The sequence below is a fragment of the Diabrotica virgifera genome, chromosome 2 (genome assembly GCF_917563875.1).
Source record: "Diabrotica virgifera virgifera chromosome 2, PGI_DIABVI_V3a".
NCBI lineage: Eukaryota > Metazoa > Arthropoda > Insecta > Coleoptera > Chrysomelidae > Diabrotica > Diabrotica virgifera.
Genome location: NC_065444.1, coordinates 203,705,765 through 203,725,666, shown reverse-complemented (window position 1 = coordinate 203,725,666; position 19,902 = coordinate 203,705,765). Strand labels below are relative to the sequence as shown.

Genomic DNA, 19,902 nt, shown 5'->3' with positions numbered 1-19,902 from the left:
TGGCTCTGATGACGTCTGTACGTCTGAGGTACCCCCTCTGTACTTCTGAAGTACTGCAGTTAGTAATGAAAGTGGTGGGGAATAATCAAGATTTTTAGGTGTTTACATTTAAAATTTTCTATTTATACTTATTGTAAAGTGTTTGTAGTACTTGCTGTATCGGTATTATGTTGGTAGTAGTGATACATTCATGTATATCTCATAGCGTGAGTGGGGAATAACCAAGTTCAATAAATGTGTTAAATGTAGCACTTTTACATTGATTCTTATGGAAGAACAGGCACAAATCTACACATTTCAGGGGCCTTTTGAGCGTTACATAATACCATTCAATTTTCCGTCCGACTAAAAGTATATTTAATACCCAACATTATGGTATTTTCTTCATTCTGTTTCAGATATTCCTAGCGTTCAGACGTGTGCTCTGGTGAGTGTCAAATCGTTCAGACGTGTTTTGGTGAGTGATATATTTCAGATTTTTTTTTTTAATTTTTGATAATTTTTTATTTAGATTTTTTGATAATTTTTGGTGTTTCGAAAATTTTTAATTTTGTGAGAATTTGTTATTTGTAATCTATTTTTTAATATTTGCTTAAACATGTTGGCAAAACTTATTCAGTTAATTGCAACCATCTTAGGCTTAATCAAAAATGATTATAATGCTGAAAAGTTAAGACAAGGGTTGATAGAGTGTAATAAGGCATCCAAAAAATTAAGGGACTCTATGAGATATGCCAAGACGATTGGCGAAAAGCAGCACCTCGAAGCCCAGATGCGGCAGGTGAAAACATTAAGAAACCAACTAAAAGCCGAACAGAAGAAGGGGGCGGGACTTAACTCTCGACCGGAGACTGCGTACAAGAGGGTACAATGGGATGACTCTATATCTGCATTCAATTCAAGAATTCGGACTGGTGTCATCTCAAACCTTAAACACAAGGACCCGAGTAGTTTCCTGGTAGATTGCAAAGCTTTGTTTAAGCGACGAATTCAGAACGCTCTTAAGACTGATGAGGCAGTAAAGGTGAATATGGCATTTGGTGGGGAATTTGAAGTAGCCAGCGGAGATATGATCCTAAATGAAACCAAGTATTTCACTACTTCAAACTCTCCCATATACAAAGACACAAACTTGGATGAGTGGTTTGAAAAGAAAGTAGTGGAGCCCATCTCCAGAGATTTGGAAGAATTCCAAGAACGCGATTCTGGATGGGCTCTAAAGGCAGTTGTTAACCTAGGGGTCAACATTAACAAATTTACGCCGCAACTTGGATCCTCCTACATTGAACTTCCCCCTCAGATAAAGCGAAAGAAGGCATGTATCAATGTTAAGAACGATGACGAGGCATGCTTTGCATGGGCTGTCATATCGGCATTATATCCATGTCAAACTAACTCCGCTTTAATGTCATCTTACCCGCACTACTCGAGCATATTAAAACTTAAAGGTATTCAGTGGCCTATGACCATCAAACAGATTCCGAATTTTGAAAAGCAGAATAATATTTCAATCAACGTTTACATTTTGAAAAAGGAGAAGAACAGTACGATCCTCCCAACCTTCCTAACAAAGAACAAGAAGGATAAACATGTGAATCTTCTTCTTGTTCAAGATAAATATGATGAGCAAGGTCCGATTAGATATCATTACGTTTGGATAAAAAATCTATCCCGGCTCCTTTCCAAACAATTGAGCAATGAAAATGGAACAAAATATTTCTGTGATGCCTGCCTACATTATTTTCGATCACAAGAAAAGTTAAATTTTCATAAGACATGCTGTAAAGGGCGATCAGATGTTATCTGTGATAGGTGTTTACAACCATTTTCATCATCTGCACATCTAGAAGCCCATACCGACGATTGTGAAAGAATGAATGAAACAGCCATCAAAATGCCAGAAGAAAGTCGTAAAATGTTAAGATTTAAGAATTTCAGGAATAAGATTAAAGCCCCCTTCGCCGTATACGCAGATCTCGAAAGTGCTTTGAAGCGTACAGGAGATCCTGAGAAACATCAAGAACATATTCCTGTAGCAGTTGGGTATTTCTTCAAATGTTCATATGATGATACCCTATCATTTTATAGCTCATATCGAGGAAAGGATTGCATGAAATGGTTCGCAGATGAACTTAATCAGCTTGCTGAGAAAGTTTCTACAGTGTTCATGTGCCCATATGATATAAATATGACATCTCAACAAGAGAGTGATTTTCATGCAGCCACGCATTGTCATATCTGCGAGCAACGCTTCTCCCTCGACGATAAGAAAGTGCGGGACCACGACCACCTCACTCCAGATAATAACTACAGAGGGGCTGCCCATGAAGGGTGTAACATTAATTACAAAGATGCTCACACTATCCCAGTGATATTTCATAACCTTAGCGGATATGACGCCCATTTCATTGTTAATGATATTGCTACACATATCAAAGGCCCCGTAGATCTTGATGATGCTCGAATTAGATTCCGTTTTGTCGATAGTTTTCGATTCATGGCTTCTTCTCTCGATAAGCTCTCTTCATATTTGACCGAATATCCTAATCTCCGATCCCAATATACTTCACTTCCTGAGGAGAATTTTCACCTTCTAACTAAGAAAGGTATCATGCCATATGATTATATTGATTCATTTACAAAATTTAGTGAAACGTCTCTACCTCCTATCGAGTCTTTTTACAATAAACTTGAGGATAGACCATGTCCTCGTCGACATTATCGTAGAGCCCAAGATGTATGGTCTTCATTCTCATGTTCCACTCTCGGGGATTATATTGATTTATACATGAAAACAGACATTCTTCTTCTTGCCGACGTCTTTGAGCAATTTCGATCCAGTTGTCTCAAAACATATAATCTTGACCCAGCTCATTACTTTACTCTTCCCGGCTTCACGTGGGATGCAATGCTTAAACATACAAAACAGGAACTGGAGCTTCTAACAGATCCAGATATGTTTTTGTTTGTGGAGCGTGGTATTCGCGGTGGTTTGAGTCAAGTATGCTCGAAACGCCGCGTTCACGCCAATAACAAGTATATGGCATCTTACGATCCTTCGAAGCCTGACTCCTATCTGATATATTTCGATGTCAATAATCAATATGGATGGGCGATGTCGCAATTCCTTCCGTATGGAGGGTTCGAGTGGGTCGATGTCAACATTGATGTCCTGTCCATACATGACGATGCTTCTGAAGGGTACTTTCTCGAGGTTGATCTGGTGTACCCCCAACATATCCACGATCGTCATAAAGATCTCCCGTTTTGTCCTCAATCATTGAACCCTAAAACTATGCTTCCTCCTAAACGACCGCGAGAGCAAACCAAATTGATGGCTACCCTTCATGATAAAGAAAGATACGTAATTTATTACAGGGCCTTGAAGCAAGCGCTAGCTCACGGATTGCTGCTAAAAAAGATTCATCGCGTCCTGAAATTTAAGCAGTCTCCTTGGTTAAAGAGCTACATCGACTTGAATACAAATCTCCGGAAGGCAGCGAAAAATGAATTTGAGAAAAACCTTTTTAAGCTCATGAACAACGCGGTGTTCGGCAAGACCATGGAGAATGTGCGCAAGCGCGTTGATATTAAATTGCTTACTGAATGGGAGGGTCGTTACGGAGCTGAAGCTAGAATAAGCAGTCCATTGTTTAAAAATGCTACTATTTTTAATGAAAATTTGGTAGCTGTCGAGATGCATAGAGCGGAAATATGGTTAGATAAACCAATATATGTGGGCATGAGTATATTGGATTTGGCTAAAACTACGATATATGATTTTCACTATGGGTATTTAGATAGAAGGTTTGGTGAGAACTTTACGACCTGCTATACAGATACCGATAGTGTGATCGTGGAAATAAGGGAAAAAGATCCTTATGAGGCTATGAAAACAGACTGCCATCAGCACTTTGACACTTCTGACTATCCTAAAGACAATATTTATGGCATTCCCCAGGTTAACAAGAAGGTGTTGGGTATGATGAAGGATGAGAATAATGGCTGCATTATGACTGACTACATAGGGCTACGATCTAAATTATATACAACAAAAGTAGCTATCACAGATAATGACATCAAAAAACTGAGGGGGAATTTGATAGATCAGGAGTATGAGGACGATGAGATTGAAATACTTATTAAAAATTATGGTGTGACAAAGAAGGCGAAGGGGGTTAAGAAATCTGTTGTAAACACTAAAATTACTTTCGAAGACTACGTCGAGTGTTTAGATACCTTTACAACAAAGGCAGCCTCACAGAATCTAATACGCTCAGATAAGCACCATGTTTATACCATAACACAAAGCAAGATTGCGCTCAGCCCCAATGATGATAAAAGATATCACCTTCCGGAGTCTTATGATACGCTTCCGTGGGGGCACTATTTAATTGATAATCTTGAGATGTATGCTGATTAAATTTAATAGTGAAAATGTGAAAAGCCAGTATTTTTACATTTATCCTTGATGATTTGATTAACTTTAAGATGTATGCTGATTGAATATAATTATATTTTAAAACTTAATTTATTACAACTACAATATTGATAAATACATCTGAATCATACAATTTTTTATTATATTCCTCTTTTTACCTTTTAATATCACTCACCATTTTTATGTCATTAAGATTAGTATATCTAGTTGATTGAATATACTCATTTTTTAAAACATTATTTATGTATTACAGCTAACATAGTGCTAAATAGATTTGGAGCAGACCCTTTTTACTACATTCCTTTTCTCAACCTTTCCCTCACGCATCGTTTTTATATAATATGATAATTTCAATATATCTTAGTTTTGTATATATATATATATATATATATATATATATATATATATATATATATATATATATATATATATATTATCTCTTAATTAAGTATAATTATTAAGATTAGCCTATATAAAAAAATATGTTTAGTTATGACCACTAAAAAGATGTCTGATACGGACCACATAACAGGCAAATTAATGAGACGTTCTGGTTAACTCTAGAGCCGTTGCTCATGTCGCCTCCAAGTTAAGACAATCGATAACTTAATGGTCTTCTTTCCCCCGATTTAGTTTTAAGTCTTCGATAGCCTGTCACAAAACAGAAGTCGGAAAAATCCTTAGTTTTAAGGATTAGATAACCTAGAGCTATCGCATTTACCCCCAATAATTCATTTTGAATACTACAGTAACGAATGAATTAACACCAGAAGTATCGATGTTTTAACATTAATAACATCAAAAGATGTCCAACAGATCAATAAAAAGATGTCTACTAAACCAAGTTAGATAATCGTGAGCTGATCTTAGTACGTAAGTTAAGTATAGTGCTATTATTAAATAAATTATCATATAATGTAAAATAATTCATTTCTACTAACCATCATCCCTACTAACATGGCGGTCGATGTAGTCGTACCTTCACGTTGGTGACTGCTGTTAAGAACATATTTTTCAACAAATTTATGTTCGACCGAATTGACTACCTTTCATTCATTGCATGCTTACATCATCAATCTCAAATAATTCATTCATACTAACTATCAACCTTACTAACATCACTTTATTAACATTTACAGATACTTAGTACATTTAACCATTACTTACTACTTGACTGTCCTTGCTAACGTTTTTTCCGACAGTCTATGTAGCTATACACTCTCAATTAATTTATGGCTTCAATAATACTGCTTATTACACTATGTTAAATACCTTTTCTATGTCAATATATACATCATATCAGCATATCAAATAGTTGTTTGTGTTATGCTAAATTGTTAAACGATTTTTCTAATACTATAAATATATTCCTATTATCAGAGACCCTAAGTACAATACCAACGTAAAAAAACATAATATCACCTGAATTGCCGTAGATAAAATATAGTATGCAGCTCACAATGCCATCTGTATTCAGTAATTCTCTTTGTGTTTTTTGTGTTAACATATTCGTTACCCCCTCCCCTTTCCAACCAGCCGTCTTACGTCACGATCGGACGAGCCGTCGCGCCTCCACCACAAAAAGCTTCAAAAACGAGCAGAATGGACCTTAGCGATTTCTTATGGGATTTTACATGGGAAAATATCTAGAACTCTTGTTGCCCTTTTACTACTATTTCAAATTCATTCATAGGGCAAATTGGACTTGGAGAAAGAAATGAGCGAGGAGACCGACTGGGTGAATTTGTGACAGAAGAAGAGTTTGCGATTACTAACACTTACTTCAAACTCCCTTACAGAAGTTTATATACACGGAAATCACCTCAAGACACTCCAGGCCGCATAGTGAGAAATCAAATAGATTACATCATGATTAATAAAAGATTCCGTAACAGCATAATATCAGTCAAGACATATCCAGGAGCTGATATCAAGTCAGACCATAACCCACTGATTGGCAAAATTAAGCTCAGGCTAAAGAAGGTTAGACGTAGAGTCAATCCAAAATTCGACATCAGGCTATTAAAAGACCAAACACAGAACAGAGTGTAAAACGGTATATACAGAACAACTTGAATACCGTTATTCAATCGGAAGTGACCAGGAGATAGAAAAGTTGCATACAGTTTCACAAGACATACGTGAGAAATTCCTCAAACCACCATAAATAAAGAAGAAATCGTTGATGACAAACGAGATTTTAGATATGATGGAAGAGAGGCGAAAGTCCAAAAATCAGGACATGTCATTATACAAAAGAATAGATAAAGAGATCCAAAAACCAATTAGAATAGCTAAGGATACACAACTAAGAGAACAGTGTGCGGAAATCCAGCAATTGCAACATAAACACGATTCATTTAATATGCACAAAAAATTTAAAAAAGCTGCAGGCTTATACAAACCTAGAAGAGTTGGGTGTTTGGCAGATAACCAAGGCAAACCACTGTTAAGTGTGGAAAAAACTAGACACGTGGAAGAAATACGTGGAAGTAACTTTTGCAGATGAAAGGCAGAATACCTTTGAAGACACTGAATGCCAAACAGGACCCCCGATTACCATGGAAGAAGTCACGTCAGCTATTAAAACAACTAGAGATGATAAAGCTGTAGGGCCTGACCAGTTTTATGTAGAATTCCTAAAACTTATGGATGAAAAAGGAATAAAATGGATAACAACTGTATTCAACAAAATATACGTAACTGAATAAAATACCCCAAAGCTGGTTAAAGGCGACCTTCGTAACTTTACCCAAAAAAGTAAATGCCAAAACATTTGAAGACTACAGAACATTTAGCCTAATGAGCCACTTATTCAAAACGTTTCTGAAAGTGATACACGGCAGAATATATAAAAAATGCGAAGAACAGGTATCATGGACGCAGTTTGGATTCCGCGATGGCTTAGGCACCCGAGAGGCTCTATTATTGTCCAAGTGCTTATGCAAAGATGCAAGGATGTTGACTGTGACGTGTATATTTGTTTTATCGACTACAAAAAGGCGTTTGATAGAGTAAAACATGATAAACTCATAAACATCTTGAAAGAAGCGGGAGTAGATGATAGAGAATTGAGAATCATATATAATTTGTATTACAACCAAACTGCCAATATTAAAGTAGATCACCAATTGACAGAGGCAATCTCCATATATAGAGGAGTGAGGCAAGGATGCATCCTGTCCCCGGTGCTGTTTAATATATACTCTAAATGTATCTTCGAGCAAGCTCTGGGAGAACTACAGGAAGGCGTATTAGTCAATGGAGTGCGTCTTAACAACATGGAATTCGAGATGTGGTGTTACAGGCGCATTTTGAGAATTTCGTGGGTGGATCGTGTGACTTATGTTGAAGTTCTACGTAGAATAGGCAAGGAATGCGAGATTATTAACACAATCAAAAAGCGCAAACTAGAATATCTTGGCCATGTTATGAGGAATGAACAGAGATATGGCTTGTTGCAACTCATTCTTCAAGGAAAGGTATTTGGAAAGAGAGGACCTGGGAGAAGAAGAATATCTTGGCTTCAAAACCTGAGAAAGTGGTTTAATACATCGACAACCGGATTATTCAGAATAGCAGCAAGCAAAGTTAGGATAGCCATGCTGATCGTCAACATCCGGAACGGATAGGCACCTTAAGAAAAAGAAAAATTCATTCTTAAACAATGGTTTTTTCAACTCGGCTATTGTTCAGTTGACGTATTTAGGGGCAAATGCAAGTCTGTGTCTTTTATGAGCAGCTGTAAGTAGTCACCCCGTTGCTGGATTACAAGCTGTCACATCCAGTTCTCTTAACCTTCATAGAATAGTAAAAATTCTCATTACTGGTCCTTGGGCTTGCTCAACATGCCTCTGGAGCATTCCAGCAGTGTGCGTCCGGCCATGCAGATTTTCAATAGTGAGAACGCGATCAGCCCTGACTGTTGTCTTCCTTTTAGCACCTGTACCGGGTCACCGTTGATAAGTTCAAGTCTCAAAAAATCGTTGGTAAGTTCTCTACATAGTTGAACGACTAACATTCCATTGTAATGGCACATTTTCCAGCAATGTGCAACCTTGAAATTTTTCAATATTTTTCCGATTATTATTATGAAATACACCTTACTGTAAGGGGGCTAGTCTAACATTAAGATATTTCAGAATCTCTATATAATACAGGGCGCATCTGTTTTGAGATGGACGTTGAGAGGTGACTCAAATTTTTTTGCAGAAATTGCTTGAAAATAACTCAAATAATATTATTTGAGTTATCCTCCCTCTCAAAATGGTCCGGAACATTGTTTAAATAATCAAAATGTCAAAATATGAAGGAAAAATTCGATTTTTTTATTGGTTTTTTGATTATAACTTTAAAACTATTCATTTTTGAGAAAAGTTGTACTGACATAAAAGTTGAGCAATTAAATTTTCTACAAAATGGAGTTGGTTAAAAATTTAAAAAATGGTCTCCCTTGTTGCAAAATAGCAATAATTGCGAAAAAAACCATACAAAAAAAGTATTCGCATTTTACGTTTTTCAACCATTTATGCTAGACTTCATATTTTACCCAGAAAAACTTTATGATATAGTAAAACAACACTGTAAATTTTATTAAGACCGGATTAATAGATTTTGTAAAATAAATTTTGAAATCCAGCTTTTGAAATTTTGAAATGTTGCAGGATTGAGAATAAAGCAGATAGCAAGTTGATTTTTTTTGCTTACAGAAGTGTACTGTACCTTTCATTTGCAATTTGCAAAATTAAAATCGATTAATTACCACGGCGTCAGGAAATTTTTTAAATAAACATAAATTTTTGGTGCTACGCGCAGGACAGGGGTGTTCGATTCACACAAGTTGATTTTTACCAAAATTTCTTCCAATCTATATCTAATATATTATTTTCTTACCCTATATTTTGTTGTAATTTAACATTTTAATTCCACAAAAACCAAACTAATTTTATTATTGTTTGTGAAATATTGTTTAAACAATTGCATATGTGTAAAAATAATAAACTTTTATTCTCTAAGTTAAAATATATGAACAAAGAAAATTTTTGCTAATAAAAGCGTTATTTCAAAGGATATAGTATCTGTTTTTATTTTGCAATAAACAAATTTATTTATTTATATCGAAATGTATTAAAAATTAAAATGTATCAAACATTATCAAAGGTCATTGGACTGCCCAATCAAGCAAACTCTCCGCTGTCCTGCGCGTAGCACCAATAATTAACGTTTATTTAAAAAAATTCCTGACGCCGTGGTAGTTAATCGATTTTAATTTTGTAAATTGAAAATGAAAGGTCCCAGTACACTTCTATACGCAAAAAAAATTCAACTTGCTATCTGCTTTATTTTCAGTCTTGTAATATTTTGAAGAAAATACATTTTTTGTGCGAAGGCTGGATTGCAAAATTTATTTTGCAAAATCTATTAAACCGATCTTAATGAAACTTACAGTGTTGTTTGAATGTATCATAAAGTTTCTCTGGGTAAAACAAGAAGGTCATAAGTGTAGCATAAATGGTTGAAAAACGTAAAATGCTAATACTTGTTTTTGTATGTTTTTTCGCAATTATTGCTATTCTGCAACAAGGGTGACAATTTTTTAAATTTTTAACTAATTCTATGTTATAGTAAATTTTATTATACAACTTTTATGTCAATACAACTTTTCTCGGAAATCAACACTTTTAAAGTTATAATCAAAAAACCAAGAAAAAATCGAATTTTTCCTTCATTTTTTGACATTTTGATTATTTAAACAATGTTCCGGACCTTTTTGAGAGGGAGGATAACTCAAATATTATTATTTGAGTTATTTTCAATCAATTTGTGCAAAAAAATATGAGTCACCTGTCAACGTAAAAATGTGCTAATATTTTTACAGATGCGCCCTGGTCTAATACAGGACTAAAATAGTTCACACAGTTCACAAAACCATCAATTTCGTGAAGATCCCTTGATTCGTAAATAAAGAGAATTTTATGGTTTAATGGTTTTTGCGAATTTGTTTATTCTCTTTACCTGATACTCAACACCTGATAATTCATTTAATTTAATTAACATAAACAAACCAAATGAAAGTGGAGAAATGTATAAAAAATATAAAATATCCTAAATGATGTGGGTCGCCCGTCTTCTCTGATGCGCAATATTCATTACTATGCTGATTTTTCAGAAAATGCAAAAAAAAACGGAACAACTTAAATAAGAAAGGTTTTTAGTCATGATGTAAAAGTTTGAGCTGTTTATTAAACATTTTACACTGATCAAAATCAAACTTATGAAATATAGAGATTGCAGAAACATGCGAATATAGTTGATTTAGAAAATTTTAAAGAAACTTTTATCTAAAAGAGTGACTGTGCATTTTTTCAGTAAAAAAGGTTGATTTATTAGATTATATTTACATTTATTGAAAATCTGGTAATCCATAATCGTTAATAATATACGTTAATAATATACTTAACAAAGAAAACTTTTAATGTTTTCACATCCCGAGCGATCCCTTTTTCTTTCAATTCTTTCCTTATAATAAGTAGACATGCCAGCAGTATACTAATCCGTTTTTACTGCCACTAGGCACATTTATCAAAAGAGCTGAAATATTTGTATCGAGGGCATGTGTTTTGTTTTTGAATATGCTGTAATATATTGTCCCTTGTATCGTAATTTTAAACACGTCGTTTTTTATTTTTGAAATATTAGCTAAAAATTCACCGCAGAGAAAGCGATGATTGAAAATTAAATGTCAAAGCGTCTTTATTTATTTCTTTTGCTTCGATTTTGTCTTTCTTGAAATAAGGAATATAGCCAATACAGTGTTATCATTATATTAATTTTGACACTAAATAAAAGCTAATATTGCAATGAATAAGTCCCAATCTATTTGTATTTATTGTCAAATATTTTAAAGTTGAAAAAACTTTGTACGGATAATTTTTTTGTAGGTATTTAAAACTTTAAAGGGCTTTTATAAGATTATAAGTAAATGCGTGTTTACTTTTAAATTTATAAAAAAAACTCCTTTGTTTTATTTATTTATTTATTATTTTTTGTATATTATTACATAATAATATATAGATATATATTGCCTATCGACATCTCCATTCGATGTATTATATTATGATATGATAGATATCAATAAGAATTTTTTTTGCTACCCCTCTATATATTATGTTAAACAATTTATTCACTGACCTGCAAGAGCAAACGGATACTAAGTTTATTTTAAGTAAAATATAAAGTATAGGAAATTGCATTTTTTGCCATACCAATAACGTCTACGAACTTCTGCTTCGCAGTTACCATCGTTGGTTATATAAGGCCCGAGATAGACAAAGCTGTTACTATCTGGTATTTCTGTAAGATGTTAGTCAGTTGAATAGTATGGAATCTGTCGATCAACATTATTTTTATCTTAGCTTTATTGATTTTCAGACCAACTTTATTGCTTTCGTACTCAACCCTTCGCAGGAGATCAAACATTTCTTGCTCATTTGCTGCTATAAGTGTAGTATCATCAGAAAATTTTAAATTGGAGATTTGCCTACCATCTACTGTTACTCCACCTGCCCAGCCTTCTAAAGACATCCTCATGACATGAAATGTTCACCAAAAATATTGAATAAGTCAGGTGACAACACGCATCCTTGACTAACAACTCTCTCGGTCTTGAATTGGTTTGAGAACTTCTGATGTAGTCATACTGTTGATATGTTGGATTGGTACAGATGTTTAATAAGTGTAACCAGGTGCATTGATGTGCCCATTTCTATTAAAATAGACAACAGATTTATCCAGCTTACAAAATCAAATGCCTTTTCGTATTTAACAAAGGTGGTCAACAATAGGTACTTGAAATTCTTTAGACTTTTCAATGAGTTGTCTCAGGTTCAGGATTTGTTCCCGTGTACCGTGTAACTTTACCCTTTACAAACCTTTATCTTTATCGAGGGCACCTTGCCAAAACTTTGTTGTCAGTTACAGAAAGTGACAAACTTTTAATCTGTTTAAAGTCAGAAACGAATGGATAAAAGCAACTTACATGATGATTATATTTAATTGTTATAAAGGGCAATTAAACAATTACTCTGGGCTAATTAGCAAAATACAAGGAAAAGTTATTTACCAGCAATTTTATTGCTGGAATCGAATCTTATTATTGTATGTATTAATAATATAGGTATGCAAAGTCCGCAGATAGTGTGCTACTTTTTTTATAAACAAAATGGCGCCCGAAAATCGTGTTTTTTTCAATTTTTGCTCTATAACTCCACAGATTTTAACTTTACACCAAAAACACCCAAATAAAAGTTCACCGCAATTAAATTCTGCATAGAGACTTAAATTAAATTTCCCCGGAAAAAGCGGGTTTTTCCAACAAAATCTTTAATTTTCAACTAAAATTTTAGATAAGTAATTGTTAATCAATATTTAAATAACTTGGTAATGTAAAAGCCCTTTTCGCATAGATTATAATTTCAGAAGTCCATGGAAATTGAATGAACAGTTTAGCAAAAATTGAATTGTTAATTAAAAATTTACGGTCGCTACAATAACGACAATAATTATGATGCATAAGAATTACTATGATTTTTTCATAAAAAGACACAATACATATCTAATATACTTTACACAATTGAAGTTGGACTATTTAAGCGGCCTCAGGAATATTTTAAAATTATAAACAATTTTTTGGCTTATAAACAAATAGAATATCTCGGGAAATATTAAACCAAATTAAATCATGAAAACGATATTAAAAAAACAGCGGCAGGATGCTTCTTCTAAAAGGAAAAACGTTTAATTATGACGGGTGGTTCCTGAGATACAACCGGTAAAAGTTGACCGGAATTTACGGCAAAGATATAAACAATAGGATCATAATTTTCAAACCATCACCTTTTTATTTTTGTCCTGTTTCTCCACACCAATTTTCATCTCCTTAAAATACTCACAACATATATTATTATAATAAAAATTATCGATAATACGACGTGTGAAAATTGCCAAAAATAGCAAAATTCCAATCAAAAATTAGGTTGGAGAAAATAATCCCTCAAAGTACAAAATCGGTATACATTAAAAAAATGCATTTTCTCGGCTTCCCATGGAGCAGTTTCCTTCATTTTTTTTTGTTCCCTAATAACTCGAGTAGAGCCATCGAACTAATGCATTATTAAATGTCAAACTTGCTTTTGTTTTGTTATAATATATCAATTTATTTATAAGAACAGAAAACTACATATTTTTTCCAGTTGTAGGCTTTTGTTTAGATAAACTTACTACAAGTGTAGCTTTTAAAGTTTTTTTTTTCTCTGATTCTGGCCTTGGTTTAGAACTAGAACCTTTAGCCACGTAATTGGATAACTTATCACTAACTCAGGTGTAATGTGTAGTGTGTGTGTTGAGTAAGTGTCTTGTTACTTTGCAAAGTCGACGTCATTGTCTTTGCAAAGAGACGCTAATTGTATCCGAACGTCTGCGGGCCCTCCGGTGAGTACCGATCCCAAGCTTTTAAAGTTAAAAACATAAATATTCTCATCTGAAAGCTGGATAATTATTTAAACAATTTTTATTTAAACAAATTAAAATTTTGTGTTATAATAAATAAATTGCTTTATTATAACAAAACAAAAGCAAATTTGACATTTAATAATGCGTTAGTTCGATGGCTCTACTCGAGTTACTTGGGAACAACAAGAGAATGAAGGAAATTGCTTTATGGGAAGCCGAGAAAATGCATTTTTTTAACGTATACCGATTTTGAACTTTGAGGGTTACATTCTCTCCAACCTAATTTTTGATTGGAATTTTGCTATTTTTGTCAATTTTCACACGTATTATCGATAGTTTTTATTATAATAATATATGTTATGAGTATTTTAAGGAGATAAAAATTGGTGTGGAGGAAGAGGACAAAAGTAAAAAGGTGATGGTTTGAAAATTATGAACCTATTGTTTATATCTTTGCCGTAAATTCCGGTCAAATTTGACCGGTTGTATCTCAGGAACTACTCATCATAATTAAACGTTTTTTCTTTTAGAAGAAGCGTCCTGCCGCTGAGAGTCGAATATTGTTTTTACAATTTAACTTAGTGTAATATTTCCGGAGATATTCTGTTTGTATATAAGCCAAAAAATTCTTTATAATTTTAAAACATTCCTGCGGCCGCTTAAATAGTTCAATTTCAATCCTGTCAAGAACATTAGATAGGTATAGTGTATTTTTATGAGAAAATCATAGTTATTCTTATGCATCGTAATTATTGTAGTTATTATAGCGACCGTAAATTTTTAATTAACAATTCAATTGTTGCTAAACTGTTCATTTAATTTCCATCGGCTTCTGGAATGATAATCTATACAAAAAGGGCTTTACACTACCAAGTTATTTAATTATTGATTAACAATTACTTATCTAAAAGTTTAGTTGAAAATTAAAGATTTTGTTGGAAAAACCCGCTTTTTCCGGGGAAAGTTTTCGTCGAAGTAAATCGGAAAAAACACGTCTCTATGCAGAATTTAATTGCGGTGAATTTTTATTTGAGTGTTTTTGGTGTAAAGTTAAAATCTTTGGAGTTATAGATCAAAAATTAAAAAACACATATTATTAATATACAGTGCTAGTCAAAAGTCCGTACCCCCCCTCGTATCTTTTGAACGATTATACCTATAATAGTGAAATTTGGAGGGAGTAAATAAACGGACGTAAGCTTCTTAACTAGTTATGACAGGTGACGTAATAGTGACGGATGACGTTATAGAGCCACTGTGACCGATAATTTTAAATAGGACCTTATGGCAAGTGATACCTCGTTTGAAAGGTAATTAAAATACCTATTCAGTCATACTAATTTTTTTGGGTTTAGGGTGATTTTTATTTTGGTGAATAAATTAAATAAATATAATATTGTAGTTTCGAATTTAATTAATAAAAATTCAAATGTCCGCCTATGGATTTTTTGTCAAAAAAGTTGACGTTTTTTAATTCTCTAGTAGTTTTTACGTCAACGTCAACCTGTTTAACAAGTAATCATAGGCGGAATTTTGAATTTTTATTAATTAAATGCGAAACTACAATTTTATATCTATTTCATTTATTCATCAAAATTAGCTTAAACTCAAACAAAATTAGTATGACTGAATAGGTATTTTCAATACCTTTCAGGCCAGCTATCACTTGCCATAAGGTCCCATTTAAAATTATCGGTCACAGTGGCTCTGTAACGTCATCTGCCACTATTACGTCACCTGCCATGACTAGTTAAGAAGCTTACGTCCGTTTATTTCCTCCCTCCAAATTCCACTATTATAGGAATAAGCGTTCAGAAGATACGAGGGGGGGTACGGACTTTTGACTAGCACTGTATACAATCATAAGATTCGATTCCAGCAATGAAATTGCTGGTAAATAACTTTTCTCAAAAATGGCCTATTCTCCGATTATCAGCCCAGACTAAATACTAAAAGAACAAAACTATGAAATTTCACGTATACCATTAGTATTGAGGGTGAGTGTATTTATTATCCGCCCAAAATCAGTATTAATTAGTTTGTAAAACTAATTTGGACACGTCCCACTAGTTTATATGTATTAAAAAAAAAATTACCTGCGTTCCCCATTGAAAGCCCTGAGAAAGCACGTAGGTACGAGTTTTAGGCCAATAACACTATTATACCACTATCTATAGTAATATAATAATTTTATTGCCCTAAAAGGTTTCCTTGATTTTCCCAGACTTTGCTTTGGAAGACAGTTACCGGGTTAGCAAGAAATAATCCAAATATCAACAGAGTCTAACCACCCGTTTGTCTCTTAGTCCAAGTAATGAAGCTTAAAAGAGGGCAAAACCTCGCAATTTTTACAGAATGATTCGATTTACTTGAAAATTTGAGAATAAGTAGTGGATAGTCCAAGGATCAAAATCTATATGATGCCGAAAGGCGCTTTTACCATGGGGGTGGTTGCCACCCCATCTCGGGGGTGGAAATTTTTTATTATATTTTGACCGCAAAAGTTACTAAAAACATTCATTCTAAGCAGAAAACGTTCTATACATTTCTTTGATCAAATCAATAGTTTTCGATTTATTCGCTATCGGAAGTATTAGTTTTATGTCGAAAAAATCAATGTTGTTAATAAGTTTTCGGCTAATAACTCCAAAATTTTCGTTTTATCAAAACAACTTCACTGAACAAAAATGTACCTCCTGAAAAAATAAACAAAACCATTTCTTTTAATTTTTTTTTAAGACCAATAGTAATCGAGCTATCACTATTAAATTTTAGCTCTTCTTCGTCAAATGCTAAATAACGTAGTTTCAAAGTCTAAAGACGAGAAAACTATGCATTTCTCGAGGATAACTTGTTAAAACTAATTTAAAGCATTTTAAAATATCTATCTCCAGAAATAAAAAGGAAGTCTCTAGCTCAAAAATTAAGTGAAGTATATTGAAAAGAATGTTAGTCCCTACTTTTTCAGCTAAAAAGTGACCCGAAGCAACCTCCTAATCACCACCCTAATTTAAATTAGTCATTAGCCTTATTCGGTCTTCTTAATTTGTATATTCCAGGTTTCTGTGACTTTCTGTTGGTCACTGATTATTTGCCCACTTTCATCTTTACATAGACTTGTTTGAGGTTTATACCCACTTTTTATCTTTTTTAGGTATTCGTAAGCCCCTCTAATTTCGTTGTTTTTGAAATGTTTCTCAAGGCTTTGAAAGGCTCTCTTTTTATTTCTACATGTCTTGTCTGCTTTCCGTCTTGCGGACATTATTTTCAGACACTACTTGGAACTCAAGTAGACATGGAAGATGAAATGGGTATGATCTACGTAGAAGAGAATGGAGTAGAAGCTCCAAACATAGAGGAAGTTTTCGAAGCCATTAAGGCCCAGAAAAACAATAAAGTTCCGGGAGTTGACGAAATACCAGCAGAACTATATAAGGTAGGTGGCGACCACCCAGCAAGTCACATCCACGCGCTCATCAAAGACGTATGGCAAGAAGAGAAAATACCCGACGACTGGAAGAAAAGTATAGTATGCCCGATCTATAAAAAAGGAGACAAACTTCAGTGCAAAAACTACCGTGGAATCTCTCTACTATGTACAGCATATAAAGTCCTCACGTATATTATAAACCAGCGGCTCCAACCACTAGCAGAAAATATTATTGGAGAGTATCAGACGGGCTTCCGACGGGGAAGATCGACACTGGATCAAATATTCACAGTAAAACAGAGCAAAGCATGGGAACACGATATTGATGTTCACAACGTGTTTGTAGACTTCAAACAGGCATACGACTCAGTCAAAAGGAACAAACTATACTATATATTGGCTGAATTGGCAATACCACACAAGTTAATAAGACTCATTAAAGCCACAATGGATGAAACTCAGGCATGTGTACGAATACAAAACCACCGGACAGACTTTTTTAACATTTCGCAGGGACTAAAATAGGGAGATGGGCTGGCCCCAACATTGTTTAACCTGGCACTGGAGTATGCGGTTAGGCAAATGCAAACTGGACGAGGAAATCTACTGACCAACCGAACGGTTCAACTGGCCGCTTATGCTGATGATATTAATATTATGAGTAGAACATCAACAGGAGCACAGGAAACATATGCAGAGTTAAAAACACAAACAAAAATGCTAGGTCTGGAAATTAACACAGAAAAAACAAAAATAATGACTCAGACGAGAAGAAATATAGTCCCAGAAATCATTATACATGAAGATGACATTGAAACGGTTGAAAAGTTTACATACCTGGGAGTAGAAATATATGCCGACGGATCAGAAGATGGAGAAATAAGGAAGAGAATAACGCAGGCAAACAGAGCTTATTTTGCCCTCTCCCATATATTTCGGTCAAAAAGTGTCCACCGAAATACAAAGATGAGAATCTATAAAACCTTAATTCGACCAATAACATGCTATGGCAGTGAAGTCTGGGTGCTGAAAGAAACATCCAAAAACAAACTCGACACATTCGAAAGGAAAGTACTTAGGAGAATACTAGGACCTGTGAGGGAAAACGGAATCTTCAGAAGTCGCTACAACAACGAGCTTTATCAACTTTATAAGGAAACGCCCCTGTCAGACTTCATTAGATTACAAAGATTGCAATGGGCCGGACATGTGATAAGAATGGGAGAGGATAGGCTACCAAAACGAGCACTGAATGCTAGAATGCAAGGAAAGAGACCGGTTGGGAAGCCACGAAAGCGCTGGGAAGACACAGTAAACAGCGACGCACAAGCCCTTTTAGGAGTCCGTGTATGAAGAAGAGCAGCCACAGACAGGCAAGGGTGGAGGCAAAAAATAAAGGAGGCCAAGGCTCAATTTGGGCTGTAGTGCCGTAGAAGAAGAAGAATTTGTATATTATTAATAGGTTCTAGAAGTTTGGCCAGTTTAGAATGATTAGTTTAAAAAAAAATGGAGTTGCAAGCGAATAACGAATTTTTGTAGTTTGGAAAAAAATGGCCTTTTCTTCAGAGTAGAAAGATTAGCATCAGAGATACGAAAAAATGTTTTAATATGAAATTTTAGCTTATTTAATTCACAAGAGGCTGGTTTGCAAAAATTTTTACTACGGCAAAAATTAAGTGAGCTATTGATAATTAAAACTTGTAATAACATGCAAAAACCACCTTTACCAACCCTTTCAAAGTAACCTCTTTTTGCGACTGAGGATTTTAAAAAGATTTAATATTAATAGGCTTATAGACCTTATAAAAAACTACAAAATTTTTTTTACCAAACTTTCTAAGATAAAAATAGAAAAGTTACGGCGAACAAATCAATATATTTTTTTGAAAAAAAAAAAAAGGAGAAATCCAATTGGAAGCATAATAATGTAAGTTAACGGTGTTGTTAGTCATTGGCCTTATTTATTTTTCTTTACTTATGTATCATTAATAGATTCTAGAAGTTTGACTGGCTTAGAAAAATTAGTTTTTAAAAAACTGATGTTAAAACGAATAACGAATTTTTGTAGTTTGGTAAAAATGTCGATTTCTTCAGAATAGAAAGATTAGCATCAGAGATACGAAAAAATGTTTAAATATGAAATTGTAGGTTATTTCATTCCCAAGAACTTGGTTTAAATAAACTTTTTCTACGGCAAAAATTGAGTGAATCGTAAATTAGAATATTATTGAAAAACACTTATTTTTTCGATATAAAAGTAACACTTTCGATAGCGAATAAATCGAAAACTATTGATTTTATCAAAAAAATGTATAGAACATTTTTTGCTTAGAATGAATGTTTTTATCAACTTTTGTGGTCAAAATATAATAAAAAATTTCCACCCCCGGGATGGGGTGGCAACCACCCCCATGGTAAAAGCGCCTTTCGGCATTATATAGATTTTAATCCTTGGACTATCCACTACTTATTCTCAAATTTTCAAGCAAATCGATCCATTCTGTAAAAATTGCGAGGTGAA

At 33.9% G+C, this 19,902-nt stretch overlaps 1 protein-coding gene across 1 annotated transcript; it reads left to right on the top strand.

Annotated features, from left to right (window-relative positions):
* Window positions 1-598: 598 nt before the first annotated feature.
* Window positions 599-4,423, top strand: LOC126880900 (uncharacterized). The gene has a single exon (XM_050644974.1). It carries the CDS (start codon window positions 599-601, stop codon window positions 4,421-4,423), a length of 3,825 nt encoding a protein of 1,274 aa, XP_050500931.1.
* The last annotated feature ends 15,479 nt before the right edge of the window (window positions 4,424-19,902 follow it).

Coding starts and splice junctions, on each gene's coding strand:
- LOC126880900 (XM_050644974.1), top strand. CDS start 599: ATGTTGGCAAAACTTATTCAGTTAATTGCAACCATCTTAGGCTTAATC.